Raw genomic sequence first — 25,843 nt, 5'->3', positions numbered from 1 at the left:
CATATGTGGCTAATTGTTTCCTTTCCACTTGGTCCAAAATTTTGAAGATATTTTGGGCAGAAAAATGCTAACTAAGAGGAGAGAGGAAGGGCAGCATATGTGGCAAATTTCTTGGCAAGAAAGAAAAGAAATCAAGGGCTAAGATTAAGCCACCAAAATTGAAATCAATGGCTAAGATTCATTCAAGTTTTAATAAATATCTCTTCCCCTCACACTTGCAACATTTTCGGCCAAGGGAGAGAAAGGGAGAGGAGACCGAACAGTAATGAGGAAGAAGATGAAGATGAAGAACAAGAGGTCCTAAGCAAATCCAAGCTCTAATTCAAGGTATGTTTATGGATTTGAATGTAGTTTTCATCCCCCTTGCTATTTGTGAGCTTGGTAATTCTTTCCTTAAAACATTTAATAATATTTATTTCGAAGCAAACTTGACTGAATTCTCTCTATCGGTCTATGACTATGAGAATCCACCTCTAGGTACCAATACTACTTTTTCATCATGGGGAGTTTTTCTAATTTTTCTTAAGTCAAAAGTCAATCCATATACCGTTTATTTTGACTTTTTTCGGATAGTATATAAATAGGCTTTAAATTCCATTAAAACCAATCTCCTTGCATTCTAGGGACGGAATCATTTTTAAAACCTATGGTAATTTTTCAAATAATATTTTCTATTTTTCCCCAATTATTTAAGGCTCTTCATATTTTAAATAATTCAATTTAATCTACTACATATAATTAGACAAAACCTTGGGAATTCCACAAATTCCTTCCAGGGGTATTTTTGTCATTTTTAGCCTTATACGGGCCTCTGGACCTCATTCCTTTTCTTTTTTAAATTTTTTTGAAGTATTTAGGCCTACTTTCTATCACTACCCTTTTCAGCCTAAAACTTCTTAAATTTGCGTTTAGGTCCCTGCTCAGGTTTAGTCTCAAGAATCCTCTTATTGAGGTTTCTAACATAACGTCTAACCCTTTATGACCTCTATTCCTCATATTTAACCCCTCGAGGCTTCACTGGAATCTTTAGCTTCCTCTTTTCTCAATTCCAAAAAACATTCACTTTGCAATTTAGTTCCTGGGAATCCCTTTGTCCCTTTAAATAACCTCCAGGACTCTTGGCAAAAAGGGTCTAGTAGCTTTCATATCTTAGGCAATTTTGGCACTTCTAGGATGTTACACATCAAATACAAGGAGTTTACTATATCACATCATATCTAACTCAACCATCTCATGGCATATGCACATATAGCAAACAAACAAACAATGCAAGTTAACATCAAATTTGTAAGTTCTAACTGCCTTTTTCAAGCTTTCTTCCTTTATCCATAGAACTTTTCTTGCCAATGGCTAATTCCTATCAAACATACAATATGGTTATTCTAAGTTTAACTCAAGCAACTAGAATGACTTGACTCGACATAACTCTAACCCTTATCTTTGATTTTAGGGTTTTTGTGTCATCTTGCTCAATATATTTTCACATGCTTTTCCCATATGATTTTGCATGTATAATTCATATTTGAGCTTAGATTCATCTAAATCCAACTCCTTTTCTTAATTCTGCCTTTGGCCAAAAACTATGGATGTGTGTAACAAGGTGGAATTCTTTCATAAATCAAGTTACAAACAAGTTTCTAACATTTTTTCTATCATTTAATCTATAGGCCACCATTTAATCATTCATATCAAGTTACATGATATTTTGGGCAACAAGATATCATAAGTTTTTGAACCATTTTTCTCCATCGAAACAAAACCCAAATTAATCACTAGTCAAGACAATTAAACCCTTAAAAGAATCCTTAACTTACCTGATGTGTTACCTTGAATATGACATGGTTTTCTTCTTCCTTTTTCTCTTATTGTTCCTTTGATTCAAGAGAAAAACCTTCCCCCTCTTTTTTTCCCCCCTATTTCCACCAAATTTATGACTTATGGGACATATTTATAGACAAATTTTTTGGCTTGGATTTCTATTCTGTCTTTAGTGAAATGTTACAATTCCAATGGCCATTTGTCCCCTTCATCAAGCCATCTTTTGCATGATCATGCCAAGTGTTATAAGACAATAAGATGCCTTGCATTATCTTCCTTACATCATCAAACTAGGTGGCACAATTTTGGAAGAAGAAGGAAGAAGAGCAAAACAAATTGAACTCATGAACATCTTCTCTTCTTACCAAGCATCTTTAGCATATTTAGCATGTGATAGAAGACAATTATTTTAATGCTTTTTCCAATTATCTGCCTTAACAAATGGTATATTTATAACCTTTTCCTTTCCCTCATAAAAATGGCACCAAAGTACTTTAAAAAAAAGGAGGAAAAAATGTCCCGCCAAGCTTTAGGGTATTCCACCATATAATTTTACCGTATCGGTTAAATTTTCTTGGATCCTGTCAAATCTAGTAGCTCTAAAAATTTATTTCTCTACGCAAATAACTCTTTTTTATTATGGGGGAATTTATTAATTTTTCTCAATTTAAAATTTAACATGAAACTCTTTTTCTTCTTCCTTTTTCTCTTATTGTTCCTTTGATTCAAGAGAAAAACCTTCCCCCTCTTTTTTCCCCCTATTTCCACCAAATTTATGACTTATGGGACATATTTATAGACAAATTTTTTGGCTTGGATTTCTATTCTGTCTTTAGTGAAATGTTACAATTCCAATGGCCATTTGTCCCTTTCATCAAGCCATCTTTTGCATGATCATGCCAAGTGTTATAAGACAATAAGATGCCTTGCATTATCTTCCTTACATCATCAAACCAGGTGGCACAATTTTGGAAGAAGGAAGGAGAGAAAAACAAATTGAACTCATGAACATCTTCTCTTCTTACCAAGCATCTTTAGCATATTTAACATGTGGTAGAAGACAATTATTTTAATGCTTTTTCCAATTATCTGCCTTAACAAATGGTATATTTATAACCTTTTCCTTTCCCTCATAAAAATGGCACCAAAGTACTTTAAAAAATGGAGGAAAAAATGTCCCGCCAAGCTTTAGGGTATTCCACCATATAATTTCACCCTATCGGTTAAATTTTCTTGGATCTTGTCAAATCTAGTAGCTCTAAAAATTTATTTCTCTACGTAAATAACTCTTTTTTATTATGGGGGAATTTATTAATTTTCTCAATTTAAAATTTAACATGAAACTCCTATTGAAAATTTTTCAAAATCAATCTTTTATTGATATAATTTGGCTTTAAATATTTTTAAAGCCGGCCTTCTCACTTTCAAGGGTTGGGAATAAATTTACAATCTGTAATAAAATACCAACTAATTTTTTCCATTTCTATCTGAACAATTGAGGCCTTTGTACATTTAAAATAATTCACTTTGGCTATTTTTTTTTTGTTTAGCCAAAATACCCATAATTATAAAAGATTCTTGGATAAATAATTCTCATTTTGTTTTTTCCTTGTGGGCCTTTAATACTATTCTAGACTCTTTACTTTATTTTTCATGAATTTTTGAAAATTTTCAGGAATTTCAGGCATAGTTTCCAATACTGTCCTTTCTTGACCAAAACTTTTCAAAATGACAGTTCGATCCCTGCCCACATTTCAATTCAAAAGTTATTTCATCTCTGTCTCTACTATTCTATCTAGCCCACAGTTAGTTCTGAATCCCTCATCCCATAGGTTAAAATTTACAAGATGTGACATTAGATCTCATCCCTCATGTTAACATTTCCAAGTGAAGGCACTGATGGAGTGAGCTATGAAGGTTTTTGTTCTCCTCAATTACAAGCTATTTTATACTTTATTTGTCATGACTATCAGACTTCAATGTTTTATTTTGTTAAGTTATGTTAGGGATTTATTTTGAAACTATGACATGTTTGTAGCTGTCAGAGTTGCTCTTACTCTCTTTTAGCGATTTGGATACTAGAAACACTTATGAGCTTTTTAATGAAGTATTTTTATCTAGTATATAGACTAACTAGGTGAGGTGTAATGGTTTCTTTTTTCAAATTTGATTTTGATTTTTTTTACTTTCTATTAAATGTCGATCTAAATTAGACTAGAAAAATAGGCCGAGCCTGTTTAAGTCAAGGGCCAGGCTCGTGATTTGGAGCCTCCAAAGGTAAGTTGGGCTTAAAAAGGCTAGCCTTGTAGAGCCTAAAATTAAACAAGTCGGCCTTGCACCCGTTTAAGCTCGCTAACAATTTCTATTTTTTTAATGTGAACTTAGTACTTATTTAGTTGTTGAATAAGAACTTAATACTTGTTTAGTTGTTTATGTTTGTCTTCCATTTAGCTTGTCTATTCAATAGACTCTATTGCAATGTAATGGATGCTTTGGATGTTTACTTATGATGATGTTTATGTTTGTAACTTAATTTTATTCATATTTATATCTTGGGAAAATACAACTTTTAGTCCCTCAAATTTAGGCCCATTTAGGTTTTGGTCCCTGAAATTTAAGACTGGAGGTATTGGTCCCTAGAATTTACTCCGTTACAAAATGTTAGTTGAAACATCCTACCTTTAACCCCTTAGAGTGCGCATTAGTAAGCGTTATGGTTCAAGTATGTCAAAATACAAGCCCGTAGATTAAAAATTTTTAACATAATTACTTGGGTTATTATTCACTGTTCAAATTCCAGATTACGGGCCCAATTTCAAAAATTTATAACTAATTCTATAAAAATCATATCTCCTTGTGTACACATCCGATTGAGGCAATCTGCCCCTCATTTTAAAGCTTGGGATGTGTACTATAAATTTGCCAAATTTCGTGGCTTAACTCATTCATTTGATAGGTCAAACTAGAGCTACAAACTCACTGCTCCATGACCTACGTTTTATCCCTTAACCTCTTTTTTGCTTTAATTCTTTCTATTTCTTTGGCATACATAAATTAGGTTTACGCTTTCCCAATGATCCTTATACATTTCCATTCCTCCCATAAACATTGTAATTAAATACATGGTATCATTGGCATCTATAACATAAATTACATAATAGGAGAATTACACATTGAATAATAACATCATTCATTAACGTCAATAATTCTCCACTTTCTTCTCCTCGCCTCTCGTGCCATTATTGCCCACCATTGATTGACCTAAATGGTTGGTTAAGAAGGGGTGAGATTTGGGAGAATCTCAGTAGCAAACACTACCCATAAGCATGCAAGACATAATGCACGTGCATGACATGTTATAACATTAACACATGAATGCCACGGAAAGTAAGCTAAAGCACTTCATACTCTCATAACATATTGTCAGAGCAAAACATAACATAAACTTACAAACATAACTTTGCAAATATTTCATCATAACGTCAATAATTCTCCACTTTCTTCTCCTCGCCTCTCGTGCCATTATTGCCCACCATTGATTGACCTAAATGGTTGGTTAAGGAGGGGTGAGATTTGGGAGAATCTCAGTAGCAAACACTACCCATAAGCATGCAAGACATAATGCACGTGCATGACATGTTATAACATTAACACATGAATGCCACGGAAAGTAAGCTAAAGCACTTCATACTCTCATAACATATTGTCAGAGCAAAACATAACATAAACTTACAAACATAACTTTGCAAATATTTCATCATAGCTTAGTCACATCATGGCAACACAACCACATCATGCAAGCATACATATCAAGCACACAATACAGGTAAGTTTACTACCTTGTAACATAGCTTTCCTCTTGCTTTTCCTTTGATTCCCTTGTCTTTCCAACCCTATGGATTTTCGGTCAATACCATTAAACATACTCTTGGATATTCCAAGGTCCTAAACACATCAATACATGATGCAAAATAATTATTAAAATCAAGTCATCAACTTATCTCTACTTGATTCTTTCTTGAACATACTTGAACTCTAACTTTTGAGTTTCAACTCCAACCTTTCTAAAATTATTTCCACATGTAATTTCCACATAATTTTGCATGTAAAATCCATTTCCAAGCTCAAAAAAAATTAAAATCCAATCCTAACCATTCAGAACAGTCAAGGCTGAACAGAATCACAAACTAAGGGAAAGTTGGATTTCTTGCAAAATCAACATAGAACCATTTGATTCTTGTTGTTTCCAATATGTTTCTAACATCTATTTCATCTTCTCCTATTCTAATAAATTTTGTGCAACACCTCCCCATAGGATTTCAATCATCAAAAATCCAATCAAACCAGCCACTCGCTCAAAAATAACGAGGTAGAAACTACATCAAAAACGGCACACATACCTTGTTTTAGAGCTTGATCTGGCTTGGAACCACTTGGCCTTTCTTTCTCCCTCTTCTTTCTCTCTCTAGAAACCATTTTGCAAGAGCTTTCCCAAGGTTTCCATGGCTTAGGACGAAACGAGAGGGAGGAGAGGGGTACTTATAGAAAACAAGACCGAATCTTGACCGTTGATCTTAAAAATACGTGGCTTGATCTGGACCGTCTATTTTCTCTTTTTATCTTGTGATGACACGTGTCCTATGACATCATGCTTAACTCATCTTGATGACATCATGCTTACATCATCAAGCCATATGTCTTTAATCCAACCGCACACGTGTCTTGCATTCGACCGTACACGTGTTTTGCATCCAACCGTACACATAATACCTTCTTTTCCCACCGTACACTTGTCACTTTCATATTTCTTCATCATTTTGGCATTAAAGTAGGGAGGAAATTAATATAAAATTCGTGCAAAATATAGCCCTTAGGCATTCCTCTACCTATTTTGCCATTCTGCACCATATCGGGTACTTTTCTAAGTCCTAACTGACCTGGTACCACTGGGACATGTTCTAGTACCATTTTTCATCTTAATTAAGTATATATATGGCGTCATCTTAGAGGAGCATAGATAAAAATAATTAGCTCTATTGACAGGCTACTTAACCTTACTGAGTAACGCAGTAGAGATTTCACTATAACGGGTAGACAAAGGACTGTCTAAAATATTCCCGTACTGCGTTCTGATTTTTATGCTGTCCATAAATATCTTCTGTTGACTCAGCATGATGACTCGTAGGTGTCATGATTGCATTTGGCAACTCAGCATGCTAACTCAGCAGTGTCATGATTGCATGTGGTGACTCAGCATGCTGACTCGTCGGTGTCATGATTGCATCTCAGCATGCTGACTCGTCGGTGTCATGATTGCATCTGGTGACTCAGCATGCTGACTCGTCGGTGTCATGATTGCATCTGGTGACTCAGCATGCTGACTCGTCGGTGTCATGATTGCATTTGCTGACTCAGCATGCTGACTCAATGCCGTCATGATAGTCTTTAGATATTTTCTTTCTCCTTTTCCCAGAAATATTATTAAATAATACTTAATCAGGGTTACCTTCTATGAATTCTTTCTATCGGCTCGTAATTCCATTGATCTGTATCTGGGTTTCATTCTTTCCCTTTCATTACAGGGAATTCCTCTAATTTTTCTAAGGTCAAAAGTCAAACTGTAGACAGCTATTTTGACTTTCTTCGGATAGTGTATAAATAGGCTTTAAATTTAATTAAAGCTAACCTCGTCAGTTTCTGGGGACAGAATTAATTTTACAATCTGTGTAAATTCCTCAACTACTGTTTCGCAGTTTTTCCTGATTAATTGAGGCCGTCTCATAGCTTAAATAATTCAATTTAAGTTACTATCTCAAATTGCTCAAAACCCTGGAATGACTTCAGGGCATTTCCATCATTTCTAGCCTTATATCGGCTCTGGGATCCTATTCCCATTTTTCTGGAATTTTTCTAAGTCATTTGGGTTTGCTAACTTTGAGCATTGGCCAACCAGAACTTTTATTATTTACAATTAGGTCCCTACTTGGCCTAGGAATCTTTTCTTTGCATGTTGGTCCCTCCTTAGGCCTAACCTTCGGAGCTATCTCTTACAAGTTTCTAGCTTAACCTCTGGCTCTTAGTTGTTTCCAGTTCGTCATTCTTTAGTCCCCGAACACTATTGTTTTACACGTTTACCTTTGAAAAATCCCTTTTTCCTTCCGAGGGATCTCCGAGACTTTCGTTGCATTAGACATAGTAATCATCCTTTCCTTGTGCTATTACTTGTATCTATGAGCCAAAATTTGGGATGTTACATTAGTCCCTGGGAGTCATATGCTATTACAATTTGCTGAGGTGGCACAAATGGTGTCAACTATGATGATTTGGCTTCTAACTTGCCAACATAAGCTGATTAAATAGCATGGGAGCTACATATCTGATGTGGAAAATAAAATAAAAAAAACAAAGAAAGAAGGTGCTTGTTTAAAAAAAAAGATAGAGGACCCTATTTAAAAAAAGATAGAGGACCCACATCAGACACTTGTGGGGGAACAGAGGAAAACGACAGTGCATGTGGAATAGAAGAAAGCAACAGGAAAGGCGCTAAGTCAAAGAGGACCCACACCTGTCTGTGAAGAGTAACGTGGCCTTCATGGAATAGCAGCATTTCTGATAACAGTGGTGCGAGAAAATTGAACCCACCATTTGCTTCTTCAATCGTTCATTGAAAGTTGAAAAAGTAATGTGTGTTTTGTATATAGTTGATTAACACGTGTTTGAGAAAAGTAAGGAGTTGGCTGGGGAAGTGGAAGGGTGGGAATAGTGATTGATCCATCAATTGCATGTTTAATTTATAGTTGTTTGCTTTAGTTAGCGGTATAGTCGTTTATTATTTTTGTCGTTTTTTGTTAGATTTTAACCCATTTAATTGCTTTAGTCTTTGATTATTTTTAGTATTATGTCTTCGTGCATGCACTGTTTTCAATTTTTTCTGGAAGTTGTTGGCAGCAAGAGGGCGCTCATTTGATTTCATTTTATTACAGAGCACTGATCTATCGGTTTGAGCATCCGGATTGTTCTTGTTGTGAGTATGCTATGTTTTTTATTACTTCTATAGCATTGTGCTCTGTTTTTGCTTGAATTGTGGTACTATTTTGATTGTTTATATGTTAACTTACTTTGCTTTATGTTCTATTTTAGTTCAATATTTTGCTATCACAAGTTAAATATTGATCCCGATGAGGAGAGGAATGAGAGTAGTGACAGTAATGAGGAAGAAGATAACAATGATAGAAGTGAAAGTGATAGGGAGGAAGAGGAAGAGAGACAGAATGACTCCGAATCTGCTTTCTCAGAATTTAAGAATAGTAAAGAAGAGCAAATTGGTGATGATTATTTTTCACAGTATATAGATGTGGGAGTAAGTGATATGTTAGAAGAAGTTGTTGGTAGTTCTTAGTTTATGAGAGTGGCAGCTGAGGAAGGAGGATAGAATAATGTGTTTGAGGTAAGAGAGGAGGATATATTAGGCCTATTATCAGATCATGAGTCTGGGGAAATTGATGTAAGTGAAAGATCAAGTGAGGAAGAGGGTGAGACAGCAGGGATAGTGAATAAGCTCAAATATAATCTAGCAGAGATGTGCAAAGAGTGTAAATTTGTGTTAGGGATGGAGTTTACTTCAATTGGTCAGTTTAAGGATACAGTTAGAGAGTACGAATTGCTCCACGGGTATGAAGTAAAATTTATGAAGATTGATAAGGTTGGGTGCCAGGTGAAATGTGCACAAGAGGAATGTAATTGGTTAATGTTTGTGAGCCAAGTAAGTGGTGAATTGACATATCGGTTGAAGACACTTCATTCTAAGCATACATGTGGCGTGTCATTAAAGGGAAAGAATGCCAACTACAAGTAGGTGGCTAAGAAGATAGTGCACATAATGAAAAGAAACAAAAATATTAAGCTAGCCGATGTAATTGGATTACTAAGAGAACACTACATGGTTGATATTTCTGTCGGAAGGCCTCTAAGCCAAGGAGAAGGGTGAAGGATATGATTGATGGTGATTATAAGGAGCAATATCATTGAGAGATTATTGCAATAAAGTGAGGAAATGTAACTCAGGGACAACATTTGCTTTAGTTACTGATTAACCTTACTTAGACCGTCCTCCCGTATTTAAGAGAATATATGAGTGCATAGGTGCTGTTAAGCGAGGTTTTCTAGCAAGATGTAGACCTATTATTAGGTTGGATGGGTATTTCTTGAAGGGTCCATATAGATGGACAAACTTGTACATTTTGTGACTCCTAGCCAAGTGGACGGACAAACTTGGCTTTGGTGTTGATAATATTTTGGATATAATACCTTCTTACTTATGTATTTTGTGGGAAAGAATACAATGTTCTGTATTTTGTAAATTCATTATATTGGAATTGCAACTCTGGCAGATTCCCTTCCTTCATTCATATTTGTTGCTTCTGGGAATTGCATAAAACTCTGGCAAATTCCCTTTGTTCATTCATATTAAATAAATGATTGAAGAATATATTTTGTAATTTTGCTATGTACTTTATTAGTTTGAGCAACCTAGATAATTGCTAACAACAAAAAATTTTAACAGTCATTGAAATTATCAGTCGATTGTAACAATAGCTGATCAAAACATAAATTTTACATCATCATGTTGGTAACAATATATATTTATAGCATTTTGCATAGCAACCTCAAGCCAGACTATGTTATATGCAGTACAAATCGAAGCCAGATCGTGTTGTAGTCAAAGCACTCTAGCTGTATGTGCTCAGTCAGGAGCAGTGGATCACGTTTGTGATGTTTTAGCAGATCAATCTTTTCTCCATTATAGGTTCATCATCATTTTACACAGCAACAATATAGTCACAACAGCCATAGCATATAACACTCTCTTCCTTCAACTTCTTTATCTCAGCTAACATTGGATTTTCAACTGGTTCATCAATCCAATCAAAGTATTTACATGTTCATGTCTCCTAAATGGGGAAAAAATTCAACAGAACTCAGTAGCCAAAAGCACTAAATCAACAGAACACAAAACCGTAAACTGAGAAACACAATCAGATTGGTAAACAACATTATCATTCACTAACCTTGAAATTTGGGTATTTAACAAATCTTCTATCATAATTTTGCTCTGTCCATGAAGTCAGCACTATAACCTCATCTCTACATTTGCATCTTTGGATACCTATTAAGCCCAATCTTCTGCCGATAGTGTGTGAAGCTGAACTTCTACTAGAAGCCATTAAAGAACACTATAGCCAAAGAAACCTTGAAGGTTGATGATAGGTTAAAGAAGAGATGCGCTAAAAACTGATTTCATCCAGCTCCAGCTACGTCTCAGTTATGTTCCTTCGATTGAGCTTCTCTACCCCTCGCAAAGCTTTCCACTTCTCTTCTCCCAACTTTCCTTAACCCACTACACTTTTGCTGGATCTCCTCTTTCCTTCTACCACTATAGCTTCGCTAGAACTCATTCTCCCTTTACCTACCAGCCCCTTGCCAGATCGCTTTGTTCCATCATTTATGCCCTAATCGACACCACCGTCGTTTTCCTCTGTTCCCCCTAAGTATCTGATGTGGGTCCTCTATCTTTTTCTTTAAATAGGTGCCTTCTTTCTTTTTTTTTTTTTTAATTCTCCACATCAGATATGCAGCTCCCATGCCACTTAATCAGCTCATGTTGCCAAGTCAGAAGCCAAATCATCATAGCTGATACCGTTTGTGTCACCTCAGCAAATTGTAACGGCACATAACTCCCAGGGACTAACGTTTTGTAACGGAGTAAATTCCAGGACCAATACCTCCAATCTTAAATTTCAAGGACCAAAACCTAAACGGGCCTAAATTTGAGGGACCAAAAGTTGTATTTTCCCTTATATCTTTTAGTAGTAATTTTATTGTTTTATTTTTATTATTTCAATAAAATATGCAATAAACATTAAAAAAATTACATTTGTAATTAAACAGGCCAAAAGCCTGTGGAGTGGCCCTAAACCTATCACCTCATGGTCCAAGCCTAAGAAATTCACCTATTTTTTAGACTCTGGCTTAAACGAGCAGCCTGTTTAGGCTTGAGCCCTACAGGGCTTCCCTGTTTTTTCAGTATTTTGAATGTATGGATGTGAATCTGAAATTTTTTTCATCTGAGAATGTCGATTGGCAATGGTGAGGAATAAAGAGGGAGGGAGAAGGTTTTTCAAGAGTCTCCAAAGTATTTTGATAGGAAGGAAAAGTATAGAGAAATAAGAGAAATAAGAAGAAAAAAAAGAAATGACATATGGATAAATATGAGACCCAGTAGATAAAAAGTAACTTGATACGAAATAGTTAACATCCATGAAAAAGGGGAGATGGATTAAATAATAATAATAATCTTCAAGGCAGTATTAATGAGGTTGCTACTTTTCTGAGGTACATTAGGTGTCACAAAACTTTAATCACGAGTCAGGTTTGGGTAGGGATCTAAGTGCTTTTTAACCTTTAGTTTCTATGGACCCCACTCCTGCTATCATTAGTGCAAGTTCAAAAAAGCGTTGTTTAGAGCAAGTGGTGACACGTTTGGGCTTAGTTGAGGAAACTTGCTTAGAAAATACAGAGTTGGACCTACACCATAACATGAAACCAAGAGTTAACTCTTGTTTAAGTGAGATGGGTCTTTTTGCATCACGTTTTAGTCTCTATGCTCCAGATCCGACTACTGTGGATCAGTCTCTAACTTTTGCTCTGGAAAATAAAGTGGGCTCTCGATCCTGGCTTACTAGTTCGGTTGGAGAGGCAACTAATCTGGAAGGGATTGATAGTCTTTTTCTTAATACACTTGCCTCACATAAAGATGGAGTTCCTACTCCTCAAGTCTATGCTTAGAAACGACTGATATCTGATGCTATTGATGCTAGGATTATGAGAGGCAAGGCACTTGCTGTGATACATGATGCTGATACTGGTGGTTCATCCTCAAAGATTCTTCCAAACGAGGGTAGCCTAAAAGAGCCTCCAGAGAAGCCATGAGGATTTTGGGGCGGCCTATGACAGTTCAGCATTTAAAATGCCTCCTCACAAATCATAACCCATCTTTTATCCTTTTGTTTAAAACTTTGCAGACCCTCAGTAAGGTGAGCAATCTTCTTAACTCTTTTGGTTATGTATATGTAGTTGGACATGAACCTGTTGGGAGATCTAGTTATGGGGGTAGTATCAAACTGTGTGGTCTCTGTTTTGGATTGCTCATCGAATTGGGTTCAGTTTCTGTTAATATAAATAATGATGGCTTAGTCTATGTTACGGGTATGGCTTTCCTTCTATCCGTAATAGACATAAATTGTGGGACTGGATTCGCACTCAAAATAGATTGATTAATGCCCTGTGGCTTTTAATTGGACATTTTAATCAAGTATTATATAGTTTTGAGAAATTAAGCAAAAACATGGAGATTCATAGAGCTACTGATTTTCAGAATTTGATTTTACCCAACTAATTGAAGTCCCCATGCAAGGTCCACATTTCACTTGGTTTAACAATCGTAAGGGAGAAAATGTGGTATGGGAAAAACTAGACAAAGCTTTATGCAATAAATTATGGTTTGAGTTCTTTCCCCAATCGACTGCTCAAGTTTTACCAATCACTGCTTCTGATCATTCACCACTTTTATTTGACTCTTATTTACCCTAATCAAGATGCAAACGTCCTTTTAGATTTGAAAATTTTTTGCTCCAATTTAAAGAATGTGGGGAAATTGTGCGTAAAGTTTGGGATTCTATTGTGTCCCCACTAGAAGCTCATCAAGTAATTTTCTGACTTGAATGTCTCAAAGAAGAGTTAATAAGATGGAATAGATTAAAAGTGGTCAAATTTTCTCATAAAATTTATTGTTTGGAACAAATGTTTAATAATTTATAGTCAGGGTTGGGTGTAAATGATTTTAGCTTTTGGATTTCCAAGTTGCGTGCTGATTTGAACTTCTGGTATGAGTGTGAAGAACTCTTATGGGCACAAAAGGCTAGAATAAATTGGGTGATTAAGGGAGATAGAAACACTAATTTTTTCCATAATTTGGTTAAAAGGAGGCGTTCCTATTTCACATTTACAAAATTAAAGACTGAGGACGGTGAATGGATTGAGGGGGTTGATGAGATTAAAAGATTGACAATTTCATATTTTAAAAGAATTTCTTCGTGTAAGGGGAAATTGTCAAAGGAAGAAATCCTGTCTTGTTTGGGCAACCTACCCATCCCACAAATAACATTGTTACACAAGTTTTTGTTGATGCAACAGATTTCATATGAAGAAATTGACCTAGCTATTCGACAAATGAATTTAGATGAAGCTCCTGGTTTTGATGGTTTCAATGCTAGATTTTTCCAAGGTTTTTGGGGTGAGATTGGAAGGGATGTAAGGAATCTGGTTAGGAGTTTTTTCCAGACTGGTTCCTTTCCTCGGGCTTTGGGAACAACTTATATTGCTTTAATTCTAAAAACAAATTCACCCCAATCCTTAGAGGATTTTTGTCCAATTAGTTTGTGTAGTGTGTTGTACAAAATGCTTTTATTAAGGGTAGACTTATAAGTGATAATATTTTGGTGGTTTTAGAAGCTGTTGCTAAACTTAAATCTTTGGGAAGAAATAAAAGGGTTGGTGTACTAACTTGATATTTAGAAAGCATATGATAGTATGTTGTGGAATTTCATTCATGCTTTGTTAATGCACATGGGTTTCCCTTCAATCTGGAATAAAATGTTGATGTGTTGTATCTTTTTAATGACTTATCGAGTCTTGGTTAATGGTTCTTTGTCTACCTCTTTTGTGCCTTCTTGTGGGCTGCGTCAAGGTGATCCACTTTCACCATATTTGTTCATTCTGGGGGCCAATGTACTTTTAGCTATGATCTCTATGGAAGAGAGTCAAGGATTATGGAAGGGGTTGACTATTTGTAAAGGTTCTCTACCTCTAACCCATGTGATGTATGCGGATGATACTATATTATTCGTACCAGCTGAAGAGGCTTCTTTTCAAAGGGTTGCTCAAGTACTACAACATTAGCAGATAATTGCAAGTCAGAAAATAAATATGAGAAAGTCTTGTTTAATGTTTAGTCCTAATGCTTCTTACAATATGAAAGATAGATTATCTAAGGTGCTTGGAATGATATTCCGTTCTTCTATTGGTAAGCACCTGAGAGTTTATATTGATCTTGGTCATGATAGAAAGCATCTATGGAAAGAGATTTTTGACAGAATAGACAAAAAACTTCAAGCATGGAAGGCAGCTTCACTCTCTCAAGCAGCTCAAATTATTTTAATTAAATCTGTTTTGTCTTCATCCCTTATTTATTTGTTGTCTGCATATAAGCTGCCAAAATCAGTTTGTCACAAGCTTGATATGAAATTTGCAGATTTTTTTTGGGGTGTAGGGGCCAATAGTAAAAAGATGCTTATGATATCATGGGAAAGGATTTGTTCCCTAAACAAGGAAGGTGGGCTTGGAATTCGAAAGATCGAACCATTTAATCAAGCTTTACTGGCCAAAATGGTGGGTAGACTATTTGAGATTTCAAGAAATTCTTTAGTAGCACAAGTAGTTAAACCAAAGTATGTTTCTGTTTTAGATGATGGTATTATTATTAACCGTGCTCTAGAGTCCCCTATTTGGAAAGGAATGAAAACTACAGTGCATTTTGTCACAATAGATTATAATGGCAGGTTGGCAATGGGAAGTCAATTAGCTTGTTTAGTCGCCTATGGTGGCCAATGCAGATGATCTCTCCAGTCTCCCTATCAACTGTGGAATATCTTATTCTACAAAATGGTTCTTGGGATTTTTCCTTATTAATGTTACCATATTCTCCTGAAGTATCTCATCAGATTTCCTCTACTTTGGTATCTACTTGTGATCAACCAGATGTTTTGGTTTGGCTTGGTAATACAGAGGGTAGGTATACTATGGCTGACGGTTATAAGTTAAGTTTACATAATGGTCCCTCCTCTATTTGTTTTAACGGGGCTCTCAAGACATTGTTGAACAAATTGCCTCTCCTTCCTAGGATAAAGTTATTTTGCTGGAAGTTTTGGTCATAAGCATTGCTAATTAAATGGTTACTCGTCCAATGAAATGTGGGCATTGATTCGAAGTGTGTTTTTTGTGGAGAAGTAGAAAATATTGAGCATATTTTTTTCAAATGTCAATAGCCAAGGGTTATCTGGTTTGGATCTCCTTTGAGCTTCCAAACTTCTAGGCATGATTTTACTAACTTGAGGGGATGGTTATATCAAGTTTTAATGGATTTGCCTCTTCAATCTCAGGTTCTTATGTGCACTGTTTTGTATAGTCTTTGGTATTTTAGAAATCTAAAGGTATTTAAGAATAGATCATGCTACCTAGACCAAGTTTTAAATCATGTTAGATGGCCGAGGTATCAGAGCAACATTATTCAAGCTCATAGTATGAGGCTAAATGAAACAAAGGAAACGAACATGGTCTCAGTCCCTTCTGGTTTTCATCATGGTTGGGTTTTGTTGCTAAGGTTGGGTAGGTTAAAACAATTTGGACGTACTGTTCATGAAGTTTGGGTTCAAATTTTCTTTCAGAAAAGTCTACTTTGGTCTAAAGTTAGTATGGTTCCCAAGTGTAAGACTTGCACAAGAGGCTCTACTCTGTATGCCATCAGTCTCTCGTACTGGCTCCTTATGCCTATAATCTATCAATAATATTGAGTGTTTGGGTAACTCCAGAATCACTTTTCAAAAGCACTTTTTTATAAATCGAGGCAAACTCCTCCACATATTTACTTTGTATGCCGTAAAAGCACTTCTGAAACCATAATTTTGTTCTTATCCAAACACTCCTGTATAGACCAAGCATGGTAAGACTGTTGAACGGACAGACTTCATATCATCCGAAATGCAAGGTCATTGTACAGGATATTAGGTGCTTGTGTGCTAGGTTTCCTACTGTATCCTTCGCATCTTGTTCGCATCTTGTTAGTTTATACTTATGATAAAAAAAAAAAAAAAGAACAATTGCCCCACCTTTTAAAAAATTACGTCTAATTCAGCATTCTTTACAGCTTATTGGTGTCAAATGTTTTTCCAGATAAAACTTAATTATTAAAATTATACCTTAAATATTGTACATAAAATGATAATATTGGTTACGCAGATTACTGCAGGAAAACGTCGCCGTTTGGTTGAAGATGAGGAGAAGGGGTCTGAAAGTGAAGACGAGAAAGACCGAACGCTACGGCGAAGCACTACACCCCATCTCAATCCACTCGCCTCATCCTCTCTCACTTCAGAGTGTAGGGAGAGACACTGCCGTGTTCTAATTCTTCTGCCACAGCTCTCCATTTCCTCGCTTTCACCTCTTCTATCTCTGTCACTGAGAAAATTTGCCTTTTGGTTTTTTATTATCTTCAGCTCTTTTCACATGGATTTGCATCAAGGATAGCGAATTGCTAAGTCGTAGTTCGATTTCCTTTGTCGATCCTTCGGGTTTGAAGTTTTCAAGCATTGTCGGACTCGATTTCGCTTGTGAGGTTGATAAAACTGGTCAAGAACTCTTTGGAGGACTTTGTGTTAGGTGGCGTGGCAGAGCTTCAACCGCAGCTGAGCACGCAAACACATGCTTTTTCTTTGTCTGAGAACTCAGAAGTTTTGAATTTTCTCCATTGGTGAGTGTCATACCCGTTTCTGTAAAACTGATTTTTTGTTTTCTTAAAAAGTGTGTTGTTGGCCTTAGCTTCATTTTACGTGGACTTCATTGTTACTGCTGAGTAGAAAATACTTTTTTATTTCAGTTAGCAACAAGAATGTGCATTTTTACATGGTTTCAATTTCAATTTCCCATCTTTATTAATGTTGGAATTTATATAGATAGAATCTGTTCATCATGGACTTGATATAAAATCAATGATAAAGGGCAGTTGTCGGCCTTAGCTTCATTTCACGTGGACCTCATTGTTACTGCTGAGTAGAAAAGACTTGTTTCATTTCAGTTAGCGACAAGAATGTACATTTTTACATGGTTTCGATTTCAATTTTTCATCTATATTAATGCGGGAATTTATGAAGATAGAATCTCTGCAATATGAAATTGATGTAAAATGAATTATAAAGGGCAGTTGTTGTAACTCTACGTCTGGTGAATAAACCCCCGAAATAACTGTGGATTCCTATTAGTGGTGGAGTTTCAGGTTGAGGTTTATGGCTTTCCACGGTCAAAACATGTTTATTTTCATCTTCTTTCTATTAGTCTTAGAGGAATACAGGTTTTCCCAACAAATGTTCTTCTGAATTTTTTTTTTTTTTTTTGGTTTTCCTGATATTTGCTCATCTATTATGCTGAAAATCCTTTTTCAAATTTACAGAATAACATGGAAATCTCTAGCACCTTTAGTGGCGGTGGCATGATGTGGTTTTTTAAGGATAAAGGATTTGATGATAAAAGCATACAAGGAATGTTCAGGAAGTGCAAGCGCCTTGAGGTTGTGCATGAAGAAAGAGCATCTGAGAATTGGGCCTATTTGACAAGCATTGGCATTCAAGAGAGGAAACTCCCATATATTGTTTCAAAATGTCCCAAGATTCTTACGCTTGGCCTTAATGAGAAGATAGTTCCCATGGTTGAATGCCTCAAGACGCTGGGAACAAAACCCAATGAAGTTGCTTGTGCCATAGCCAAGTTCCCTCATTTACTCTCACATAGTGTGGAAGAGAAGCTTTGCCCTCTGTTGGCTTTCTTTCAAGCATTGGGCATCCCTGAAAAGCGACTTGGAAAAATAATACTGCTCAATCCCAGGCTTATCAGCTACAGCATTGAAACAAAGCTCACAGAAATTGTGGACTTCCTTGCTAGCCTTGGTCTTAATAAAGATGGAATGATTGGAAAAATTTTAGTGAGGAACCCGTATATTATGGGATACAGCGTTGATAAAAGACTCCGCCCCACTACTCAGTTTCTGAAGTTAATAGGTCTGACTGACTTCGAACTCCAAGTGGTAGCTGTGACCTTCCCAGAAGTCTTGAGTAGAGATGTGAACAAGGTTTTGGAGCCCAATTATGCCTATTTAAAGAGATGTGGATTCCAAGACAGACAGATAGTTGCTTTGGTAGTTGGATTTCCTCCAATCCTTATCAAGAGCATTCAAAATTCTCTAGAACCCAAGATAAGGTTTCTTGTAGATGTGATGGGGAAACAAATCCATGAAGTTGTTGATTATCCTGGCTTCTTTCGTCATGGTCTGAAGAGAGAAATTGAGTTGCGGCACAAATTTTTAAAGCAGAGGAACTTAAATTGTAGCTTGAGTGAAATGCTTGACTGTAATAAGAAGAAGTTCTTCTTAAAATTTGGTTTGTTAGAAGGACATGTATTGAGTAATAAGGTTTCGTCCCGCTGATATCTTATCATTTTTGTATAACTGGCTCAGTTTAGTTGTCATTATCAGATTTCTGCCCTTGATGTGGATTCTTTTAAGTAGTTCAAAGTGTTGGGCATTCCAATCATATCTAATTTATTTCGATTGAAATTTCCATGTCAAGGTCTTCTGAGATGATAGGTTATCTCTTTTCTGAAGTTTGTATATATTTCAAAAATAAAGAGAAGGTATGTGTAATTTTGACAAAGCTTTTAGGAGGTTTGTATAATTGACTCTCTATAGTATAGAAGTCAACCTAAGTCGTTTCTATTTATGAGGAGCTTTGTTAAAATTTTGAAAATCTTTTTAATTAAGAAAAATGTGATGTAGAGACGGAAGGAGTAAGAAAGAAAATTGATTGATTTGTTTAAAAAAATAAATTGACAAAAATAAAAAAATAACAATAAATAAAAAGAAGCGAAAGGAATGACGACTTTATCAAAATGGTGTACTTTCTGAGGACGTTGATAAGTGGCTATCACAGTTCAAAAGGATGAGGAGTTTGTATAAAAACAATTATTAAGTCAAAAGGAAAAACTATAGATAACATCTAAGTCATGATTAATTAATTAATAATTATACCTAGAGAGCTAGCATATAATCACCTTTCAATTAATCATTTAAAAACTACTTAGCTTGTGAATTTAATTAAACAACTATATCTTGTTTTTAAAGAGAGTTATCTATCGAAAACCTTAGAGCATGAACTACTTGTGCAAATCAAAATAAAAATCTATAAAGATAAATGCTCATAGAATCATGAGGAAACTGAAAATATATTCATTCAAAACTTCAAAACATAATTGTTCAACTGAACACAAATCAAATATCAGTCCACAAAAGAAATCAAAATCCTAACCTAAGAAATTCATAAACGCAATGTACTAGTGGATTGAAATATAAAAACTAGCAAACTTCCTAATAAAAACAGAAACTCAAGCCACGTCATCTTGTCCTCAAGAATAAAGAGGACTAACCACACATATGGCTAGATGACACCATAATGATAAAAAGAAAATAATAAAAAGACAGTGAAATAATTAGACAAAAGGAAGCCAAGTATATGCTTGTGCTTGTGTAGTGTAGATGGCTTCGTTGCTTCTCCAAGACTCCTTTGATCTCCTTTTATAGCTCTTTTATAGCTCTTGAACCTGTCCTAGTTAGATGAGGAAACCCTTGAGTGTAACACCTCACGTAATTATATCAGTATACGTAATAAAATATTTAATTTAAAAGTCCATACATATTTCTAATACTGCAACAAGTCAATTTCAAAACATTTCTAACATAATTTAACAACATAAACTATTAAAGTCTTATAGTCATGGCAAATAAAAATATAATATAGCATGTACTTGAGGAGCACAAAAGCCTTCACGGCTCACTCCATTGGTGCCTTCCCTTGATTCCTACTAGATCCTTCGCCTGAAAAATTGTTAATATAGGGGAGTGAGATCAAACGTCTCAATAACTACTGAAATTCTAACCTATACAAGCAAACCATATATGATAAATCAAAAATCTGTTTACCTGTCTATATATGCATATATTAAAAATCACGGATTTGATATACTCAATTCAATTTCATTTTTCTCTTTTCAATATATTAAAAAATAATGCAATATGCCGCCTCCCTTATATCACCGTTCACCCTTATACCGCTGACTAGAGCCATAGGCTAACACATATTCTGATAGGAACTAATCCATTTTACTGAATTATTCCAAGCTCACCGATACGAGAGATATATCCGGCCAAAGATATAAAACTCAAGCTCGGACTATGGCTCCCCTCCTTTGTAAATAGGGAGGTGTCACATGTCCCACAGCTCCAATGAATTCCCGGCCAAAGGAAAACATGGAAGAAGGGGCCCTGACAAATGTCATCCACTGTGCACCGAGTGATGACATATCACGTGGTAATTTTATATCCATACAATCTCCTTCTATCCTTAGCCCAACAATGCATGTCAGATGCCAATAATATTACATCATAAATACGTCCGCAATATATTAAAAATAAGATAGCAATAAAACTTATATACCACTTAATAACAACTCATGACAATTCCATAGCCATCAATATATTTAAATATTAATCATAATTAATAGCAATAAATCTTAACAAAATCAAATAACATTCCAAAACATTTATTTGAAAAATCACAATATTATATTTCAATATATAAAAATATAGTAAATTCATAATACAATCATACACAATTCACATGTACAAGAAAGAATTTTCAGAGTTACTTGGTACTCTTAAGCTTACAAATATTCACACAAAGATTACTTCAAAATTTTCATGTCTACAAAATTGCACATAAATATTTATTAATATAAACTCGGAACTACTCCAAAGCTACTCTAAAATTCTAAGACTACCCTCTAAACCAAAATTACATAAATATATTAACTCTCCCAAATCTAGGCATTTATAATAAATATTATTTTGAAAAAAAATTTACATATAAGGCTAATTAAATTTAACAAAAGTGTATATATATTTTTTTATTACCCAAAATCTAAATATTTTATATTAAAATTCTCAATTATTTATTATAATCTCATTTAAAATTTTTCCTCAAACCAAACAACTTCTTTTTAAATTATAAACAAACTATAGCTTTATCTAATTTCACAAAATTCTCAATTTATAATTTTTCAAGCCTTCAAAAATTATTTCAAAAATATATATTTAATTTATTCAGTATTTAAACCGATTAAAACCTCAATAATATATTAAATAACTCAAATAAATTATTTAACTCAAATTTAATCGGTAAAAATATATTACAAGTCTAAATAACAAACTTTTCAACTAAAATCTTAGTTTAAAATTCTCAAAATAATCATTCAAAAAAATAAACCGATTAAAATTCCTTAATAATGTATCTTTAAATTTCTACAGTCATATATTTTCAAAACTCCGTATTTACTCTATACCCACACAGTAAAATTTTCTCTAAACATTATAATGATACCAATAATATAAAGCTATAAATATATAGGAAATATTCATAAAGAAAATATTATAACAAGAAGTAGTTTTGTGTACCTAAATGATCTCCAAAACCGTCAGGTACTCTGCAATTTAGCTTTCTCTCTCTTTTCCTCTCCGCTTCTCACTCTTTTCTCCCTTCGTTCTCTCTTCCTCTTCCGTCTCCCCTCCTTCTCTTTTAAACTCACTTCTCCAACTTCCAACTATCCCTCCTCCTGTTTTCTTTGTTCATTTATTGTTTTTCCAAAAAGTCTTCCCTCATCCGTTCCTTTCCTTCTTTTCCTTCCTCTATTTAATACTCCTTCCTTCTTTTCAACTTACACTTACTACCTCTCATCCCATTTTCTTCAGCCGCCCCTCTCTTTTTTTTTTTCCCCTTCTATGTTCATTAATAACCCCCCTCCTTTTTCCACTATCGGTGGAAAAAGGTGGGGTGGTGTTTTTTTTTTGTACGTTACATTGAGTCTTCTAGCTTTATCTTTTATCTTCTTTTATCTTGTAATCTTGATAGAATTTTAAATTTGAATTCTTGATTTGGTGTGAATTTCATGGCAACCAAAGTTAAAGGACTTTTGAATTTAAATGATATCTAATAAAACCTGAAATCAAAGTAAAAATACCTTTGAAAAGGGAAATTATAAAAAATATAATAAAAAATACAATTTTAAGCAATTAATTTATATAATTTCTTTAATTTAAAATATGAATATCTTCTGCATTTTAAACCATTTAAATATTATAAAATCCCTTAATTATATATAAAAATATACTATAAAATAGAGATATATCAAATTCCCCCACACTTAGACATTTGCACTCTTGAGCAAAACAATAAAATATGAAATCATTCAAATCAATTAAGCAAATAAAAAGTCCAACAATATTGGAGCACAAAAGTAATAATTTGATCGATTATATCCCTGAGATTAGTAATAGTCACAGGGAAAATTAATGCAAATAGATTAAATTGATATTCAGTTAAATTAATGGGAATAAAGCATGAGAGAACACTCAGGATATATCTGTATCACTCATCTCTCCTATAGGGGTATTTGTTTCACTTGGTTCACTTGTTTAGCCACCCTACCATAAGCTTGTAATTATTCTAATTTAACACCGCTAGTTACATGTGCAATCAGAAATCAAGAGATCTTTATGGCTTGTAATGTTGGAAAGAGGTCAAATGGAATGAAAGATGATGAACAATAAGTACTATGCGTGCAAAAGAAAATAGAAGACATCTTTATTTTATATGTATAGTGCATAGAAGATGAATATGTTGCTAATTATAAGAAATAAAGGGGTATTTTCTTCCTTTTTTTGGGTTTTTTTTGGCTCATTTTTTTGGAAAAATTACACTTAGGTCCCACAGAAGACAATTAATTTAGAAAAAGTCCCTGAAAATCCTGAAATGATTCCCAAGTCCCCAGGGACCTGTGTGTAATAAATTGTAATTCTGAAATTACTTACTTACCCCCATTAGTTTTATTGCAGCAATTCATTTACAACCTCAACGGTAGTTGTTGACAACCCGAGAAGAAGTGGTTGACAACCTCAGCAGTGCCCCTAACAACTCACACTGTGGGATGCTAGGGGCATTGCCGAGGTTGTCAATCACTTCTCCTCGCGTTGTCAACAGCCACTGTTGAGGTTGTAAATAAATTGCATTAGGTTCAAATTAATGGGGGTAAAGAGGTAATTTCACAATTACAATTTATTACACACAGGTCCCTGGGGACTTGGGAATCATTTCGGGATTTTCAGGGACTTTTTCTGAATTAATTGTCTTCTATGGGACCTCAGTGTAATTTTCCCAATTTTTTTTCTTTTTTTTTTGGGAGCATTATATTTTTCCTTTCCTTTTCTTGCTCTTTCTCTATGTTTTTTTTCTTTTCCCCATTTTTTTGCACCCCATAACATGTAAGAGTAATAGCAACATTTAAAAAAAAAAATAATGCACTTTAATGACTTGCAGAAAAAGATGTCACGAGAATGAGTTATATACACACATATAGACTTACTAAAAGATAAAATTTAAGAAAAGCGTTGGGCTCAAAAGGGATAACTATGGATAAAATATAAATTTGGTTTGTGTTTGGGATAAAAGGGTTTAGAATATAAATGCCTCAATCATTTTAAAGAATTACACATGAATTAAGCAGCTATAAAAAGAATTAAAACAAGTGAAAAACACACAAGAAAGAAAAAAATTAGGCTCAAAATACCTTCCAACAAGGGTTTATCTCATGAAGTAATTCACATTAATAAACTGAATAGCATATTAATCACAAGACATTAATTCACCTACTTCAATCACTGACTTTAAGAATAATAATTAAACAAATTATTACAGTTAATAATGAATATGTAGGATTTCTTAGTTGCATAAAGTATAATAAATTATCTATTTTATTTTATTTATAAAAACAAGTAGTGCATTAGCTTAATTATGAGGTAATTTGAAAAAAAAAGGGCATATTTTTAGAAAATCAACATTTAATTCATCAATCTCTCCCCCACATTTAAATCTTGCATTGTCTTCAATACAAAGCTAAAATATGGCAAGAGAAATTTAGTGGCTGAAGGATATGTGTGTGTGTGTGTGTGTGTGTGTGTGTGTGTGTTGTGTGTGTGTGTGTGTTAGGGAGTCTATGGAACAAAACAAAAAGAACTAGTTAAAATTGCTGAAACTAATTCCTAATTACTTATGAAAAGCTAAATTACTAAAATACTACTATTTTTTCTACTGAAATTGTCTCTTCCCCCACACTTATCCTAAACAATAAGGCTCAAAATATATCAAAAATAGATAAGGAAAGGAAAGAGACAACATGGTGCATTTATGCCCCTTCAATGTCTTGAAGTTGAAATTCTCATCTATGATGAGAAACATGCTTTTTCTCAAGTAGATCTTCTCTTTATAACCCTCTCTAGCAGTTTGGGGTGGTGGCTTGGGGTCAATTTGTGGAGGTACCAAAATGTGGGATATGGAGTAAGCACCATAGAAGTCTTCCAAGTGAGGTCCCTGTAAAGAATTTAACAAATCCAAAGCAATACCTTTTCCAACGCCAAGTATAGGGCTAGAATCAAAATACTTAAACCCATGAAAAGAATTTAAGCATTCTATGTTACTTATCAAAGTTAAAGATGTGAGATGTTTATAATAAGATAAGTAAAGATAATTTTCACATCCAATAAAATCAATAAGACTCCCTTCAGTAAGAGCCTTGGCTTCCAAAGATGTAATTATATTAAAACCAATAACAAGCATGCTTATATCTGGTGGCAAATCATAGGAAAGAATTTGCCAGAAAGATTCATTAGCATGTATAAATTGATCCCAAAAAATTATAAAATCTTCCCTTCTTTTATCATTGGGGTCAAGTAATTTCATAGAATAAGTAGGAGTTTGGCCCTCTGGACTATTGAGTATTCTCATCTTTATTATCAATATTAGCACTCAAGCAAGGCTTAATCTTCTCAACATAATCATGCTTATAACTAAGAACACTACTAGTGCAAGAGGATGCATCTTGATCAAGAGTGTAGGCATCTTCTTTATCAAATTCACATGTGAAAATAGTTTTTTTAACTTCAACATTATTATCATCTCTAGCACTAGAAAGAGAAGCATAG

At 34.5% G+C, this 25,843-nt stretch overlaps 1 protein-coding gene across 1 annotated transcript; it reads left to right on the top strand.

Moving 5' to 3' along the window:
- The first annotated feature begins 17,059 nt into the window (after positions 1 to 17,059).
- Positions 17,060 to 19,371, top strand: LOC114754705 (transcription termination factor MTERF6, chloroplastic/mitochondrial). Its single transcript, XM_028943518.1, has 2 exons — positions 17,060 to 17,461; positions 18,158 to 19,371. The coding sequence occupies exon 2, from the start codon at positions 18,164 to 18,166 to the stop codon at positions 19,184 to 19,186; it is 1,023 nt and encodes a 340-aa protein (XP_028799351.1). The 5' UTR covers positions 17,060 to 17,461; positions 18,158 to 18,163; the 3' UTR covers positions 19,187 to 19,371.
- Positions 19,372 to 25,843: the final 6,472 nt, after the last annotated feature.

The sequence above is a fragment of the Neltuma alba genome, unplaced genomic scaffold (assembly GCF_004799145.2).
Source record: "Neltuma alba isolate B1F8T4 unplaced genomic scaffold, ASM479914v2 tig00010185_pilon, whole genome shotgun sequence".
In the NCBI taxonomy this organism is placed as follows: Eukaryota; Viridiplantae; Streptophyta; class Magnoliopsida; order Fabales; family Fabaceae; genus Neltuma; species Neltuma alba.
Note: the sequence above shows the minus strand (reverse complement) of the source record. Positions and strands in the feature narration are given on the sequence as shown.

Excerpts from the sequence above, each read along its gene's own strand:
- LOC114754705 (XM_028943518.1), top strand. The coding sequence starts at position 18,164 with ATGGAAATCTCTAGCACCTTTAGTGGCGGTGGCATGATGTGGTTTTTT.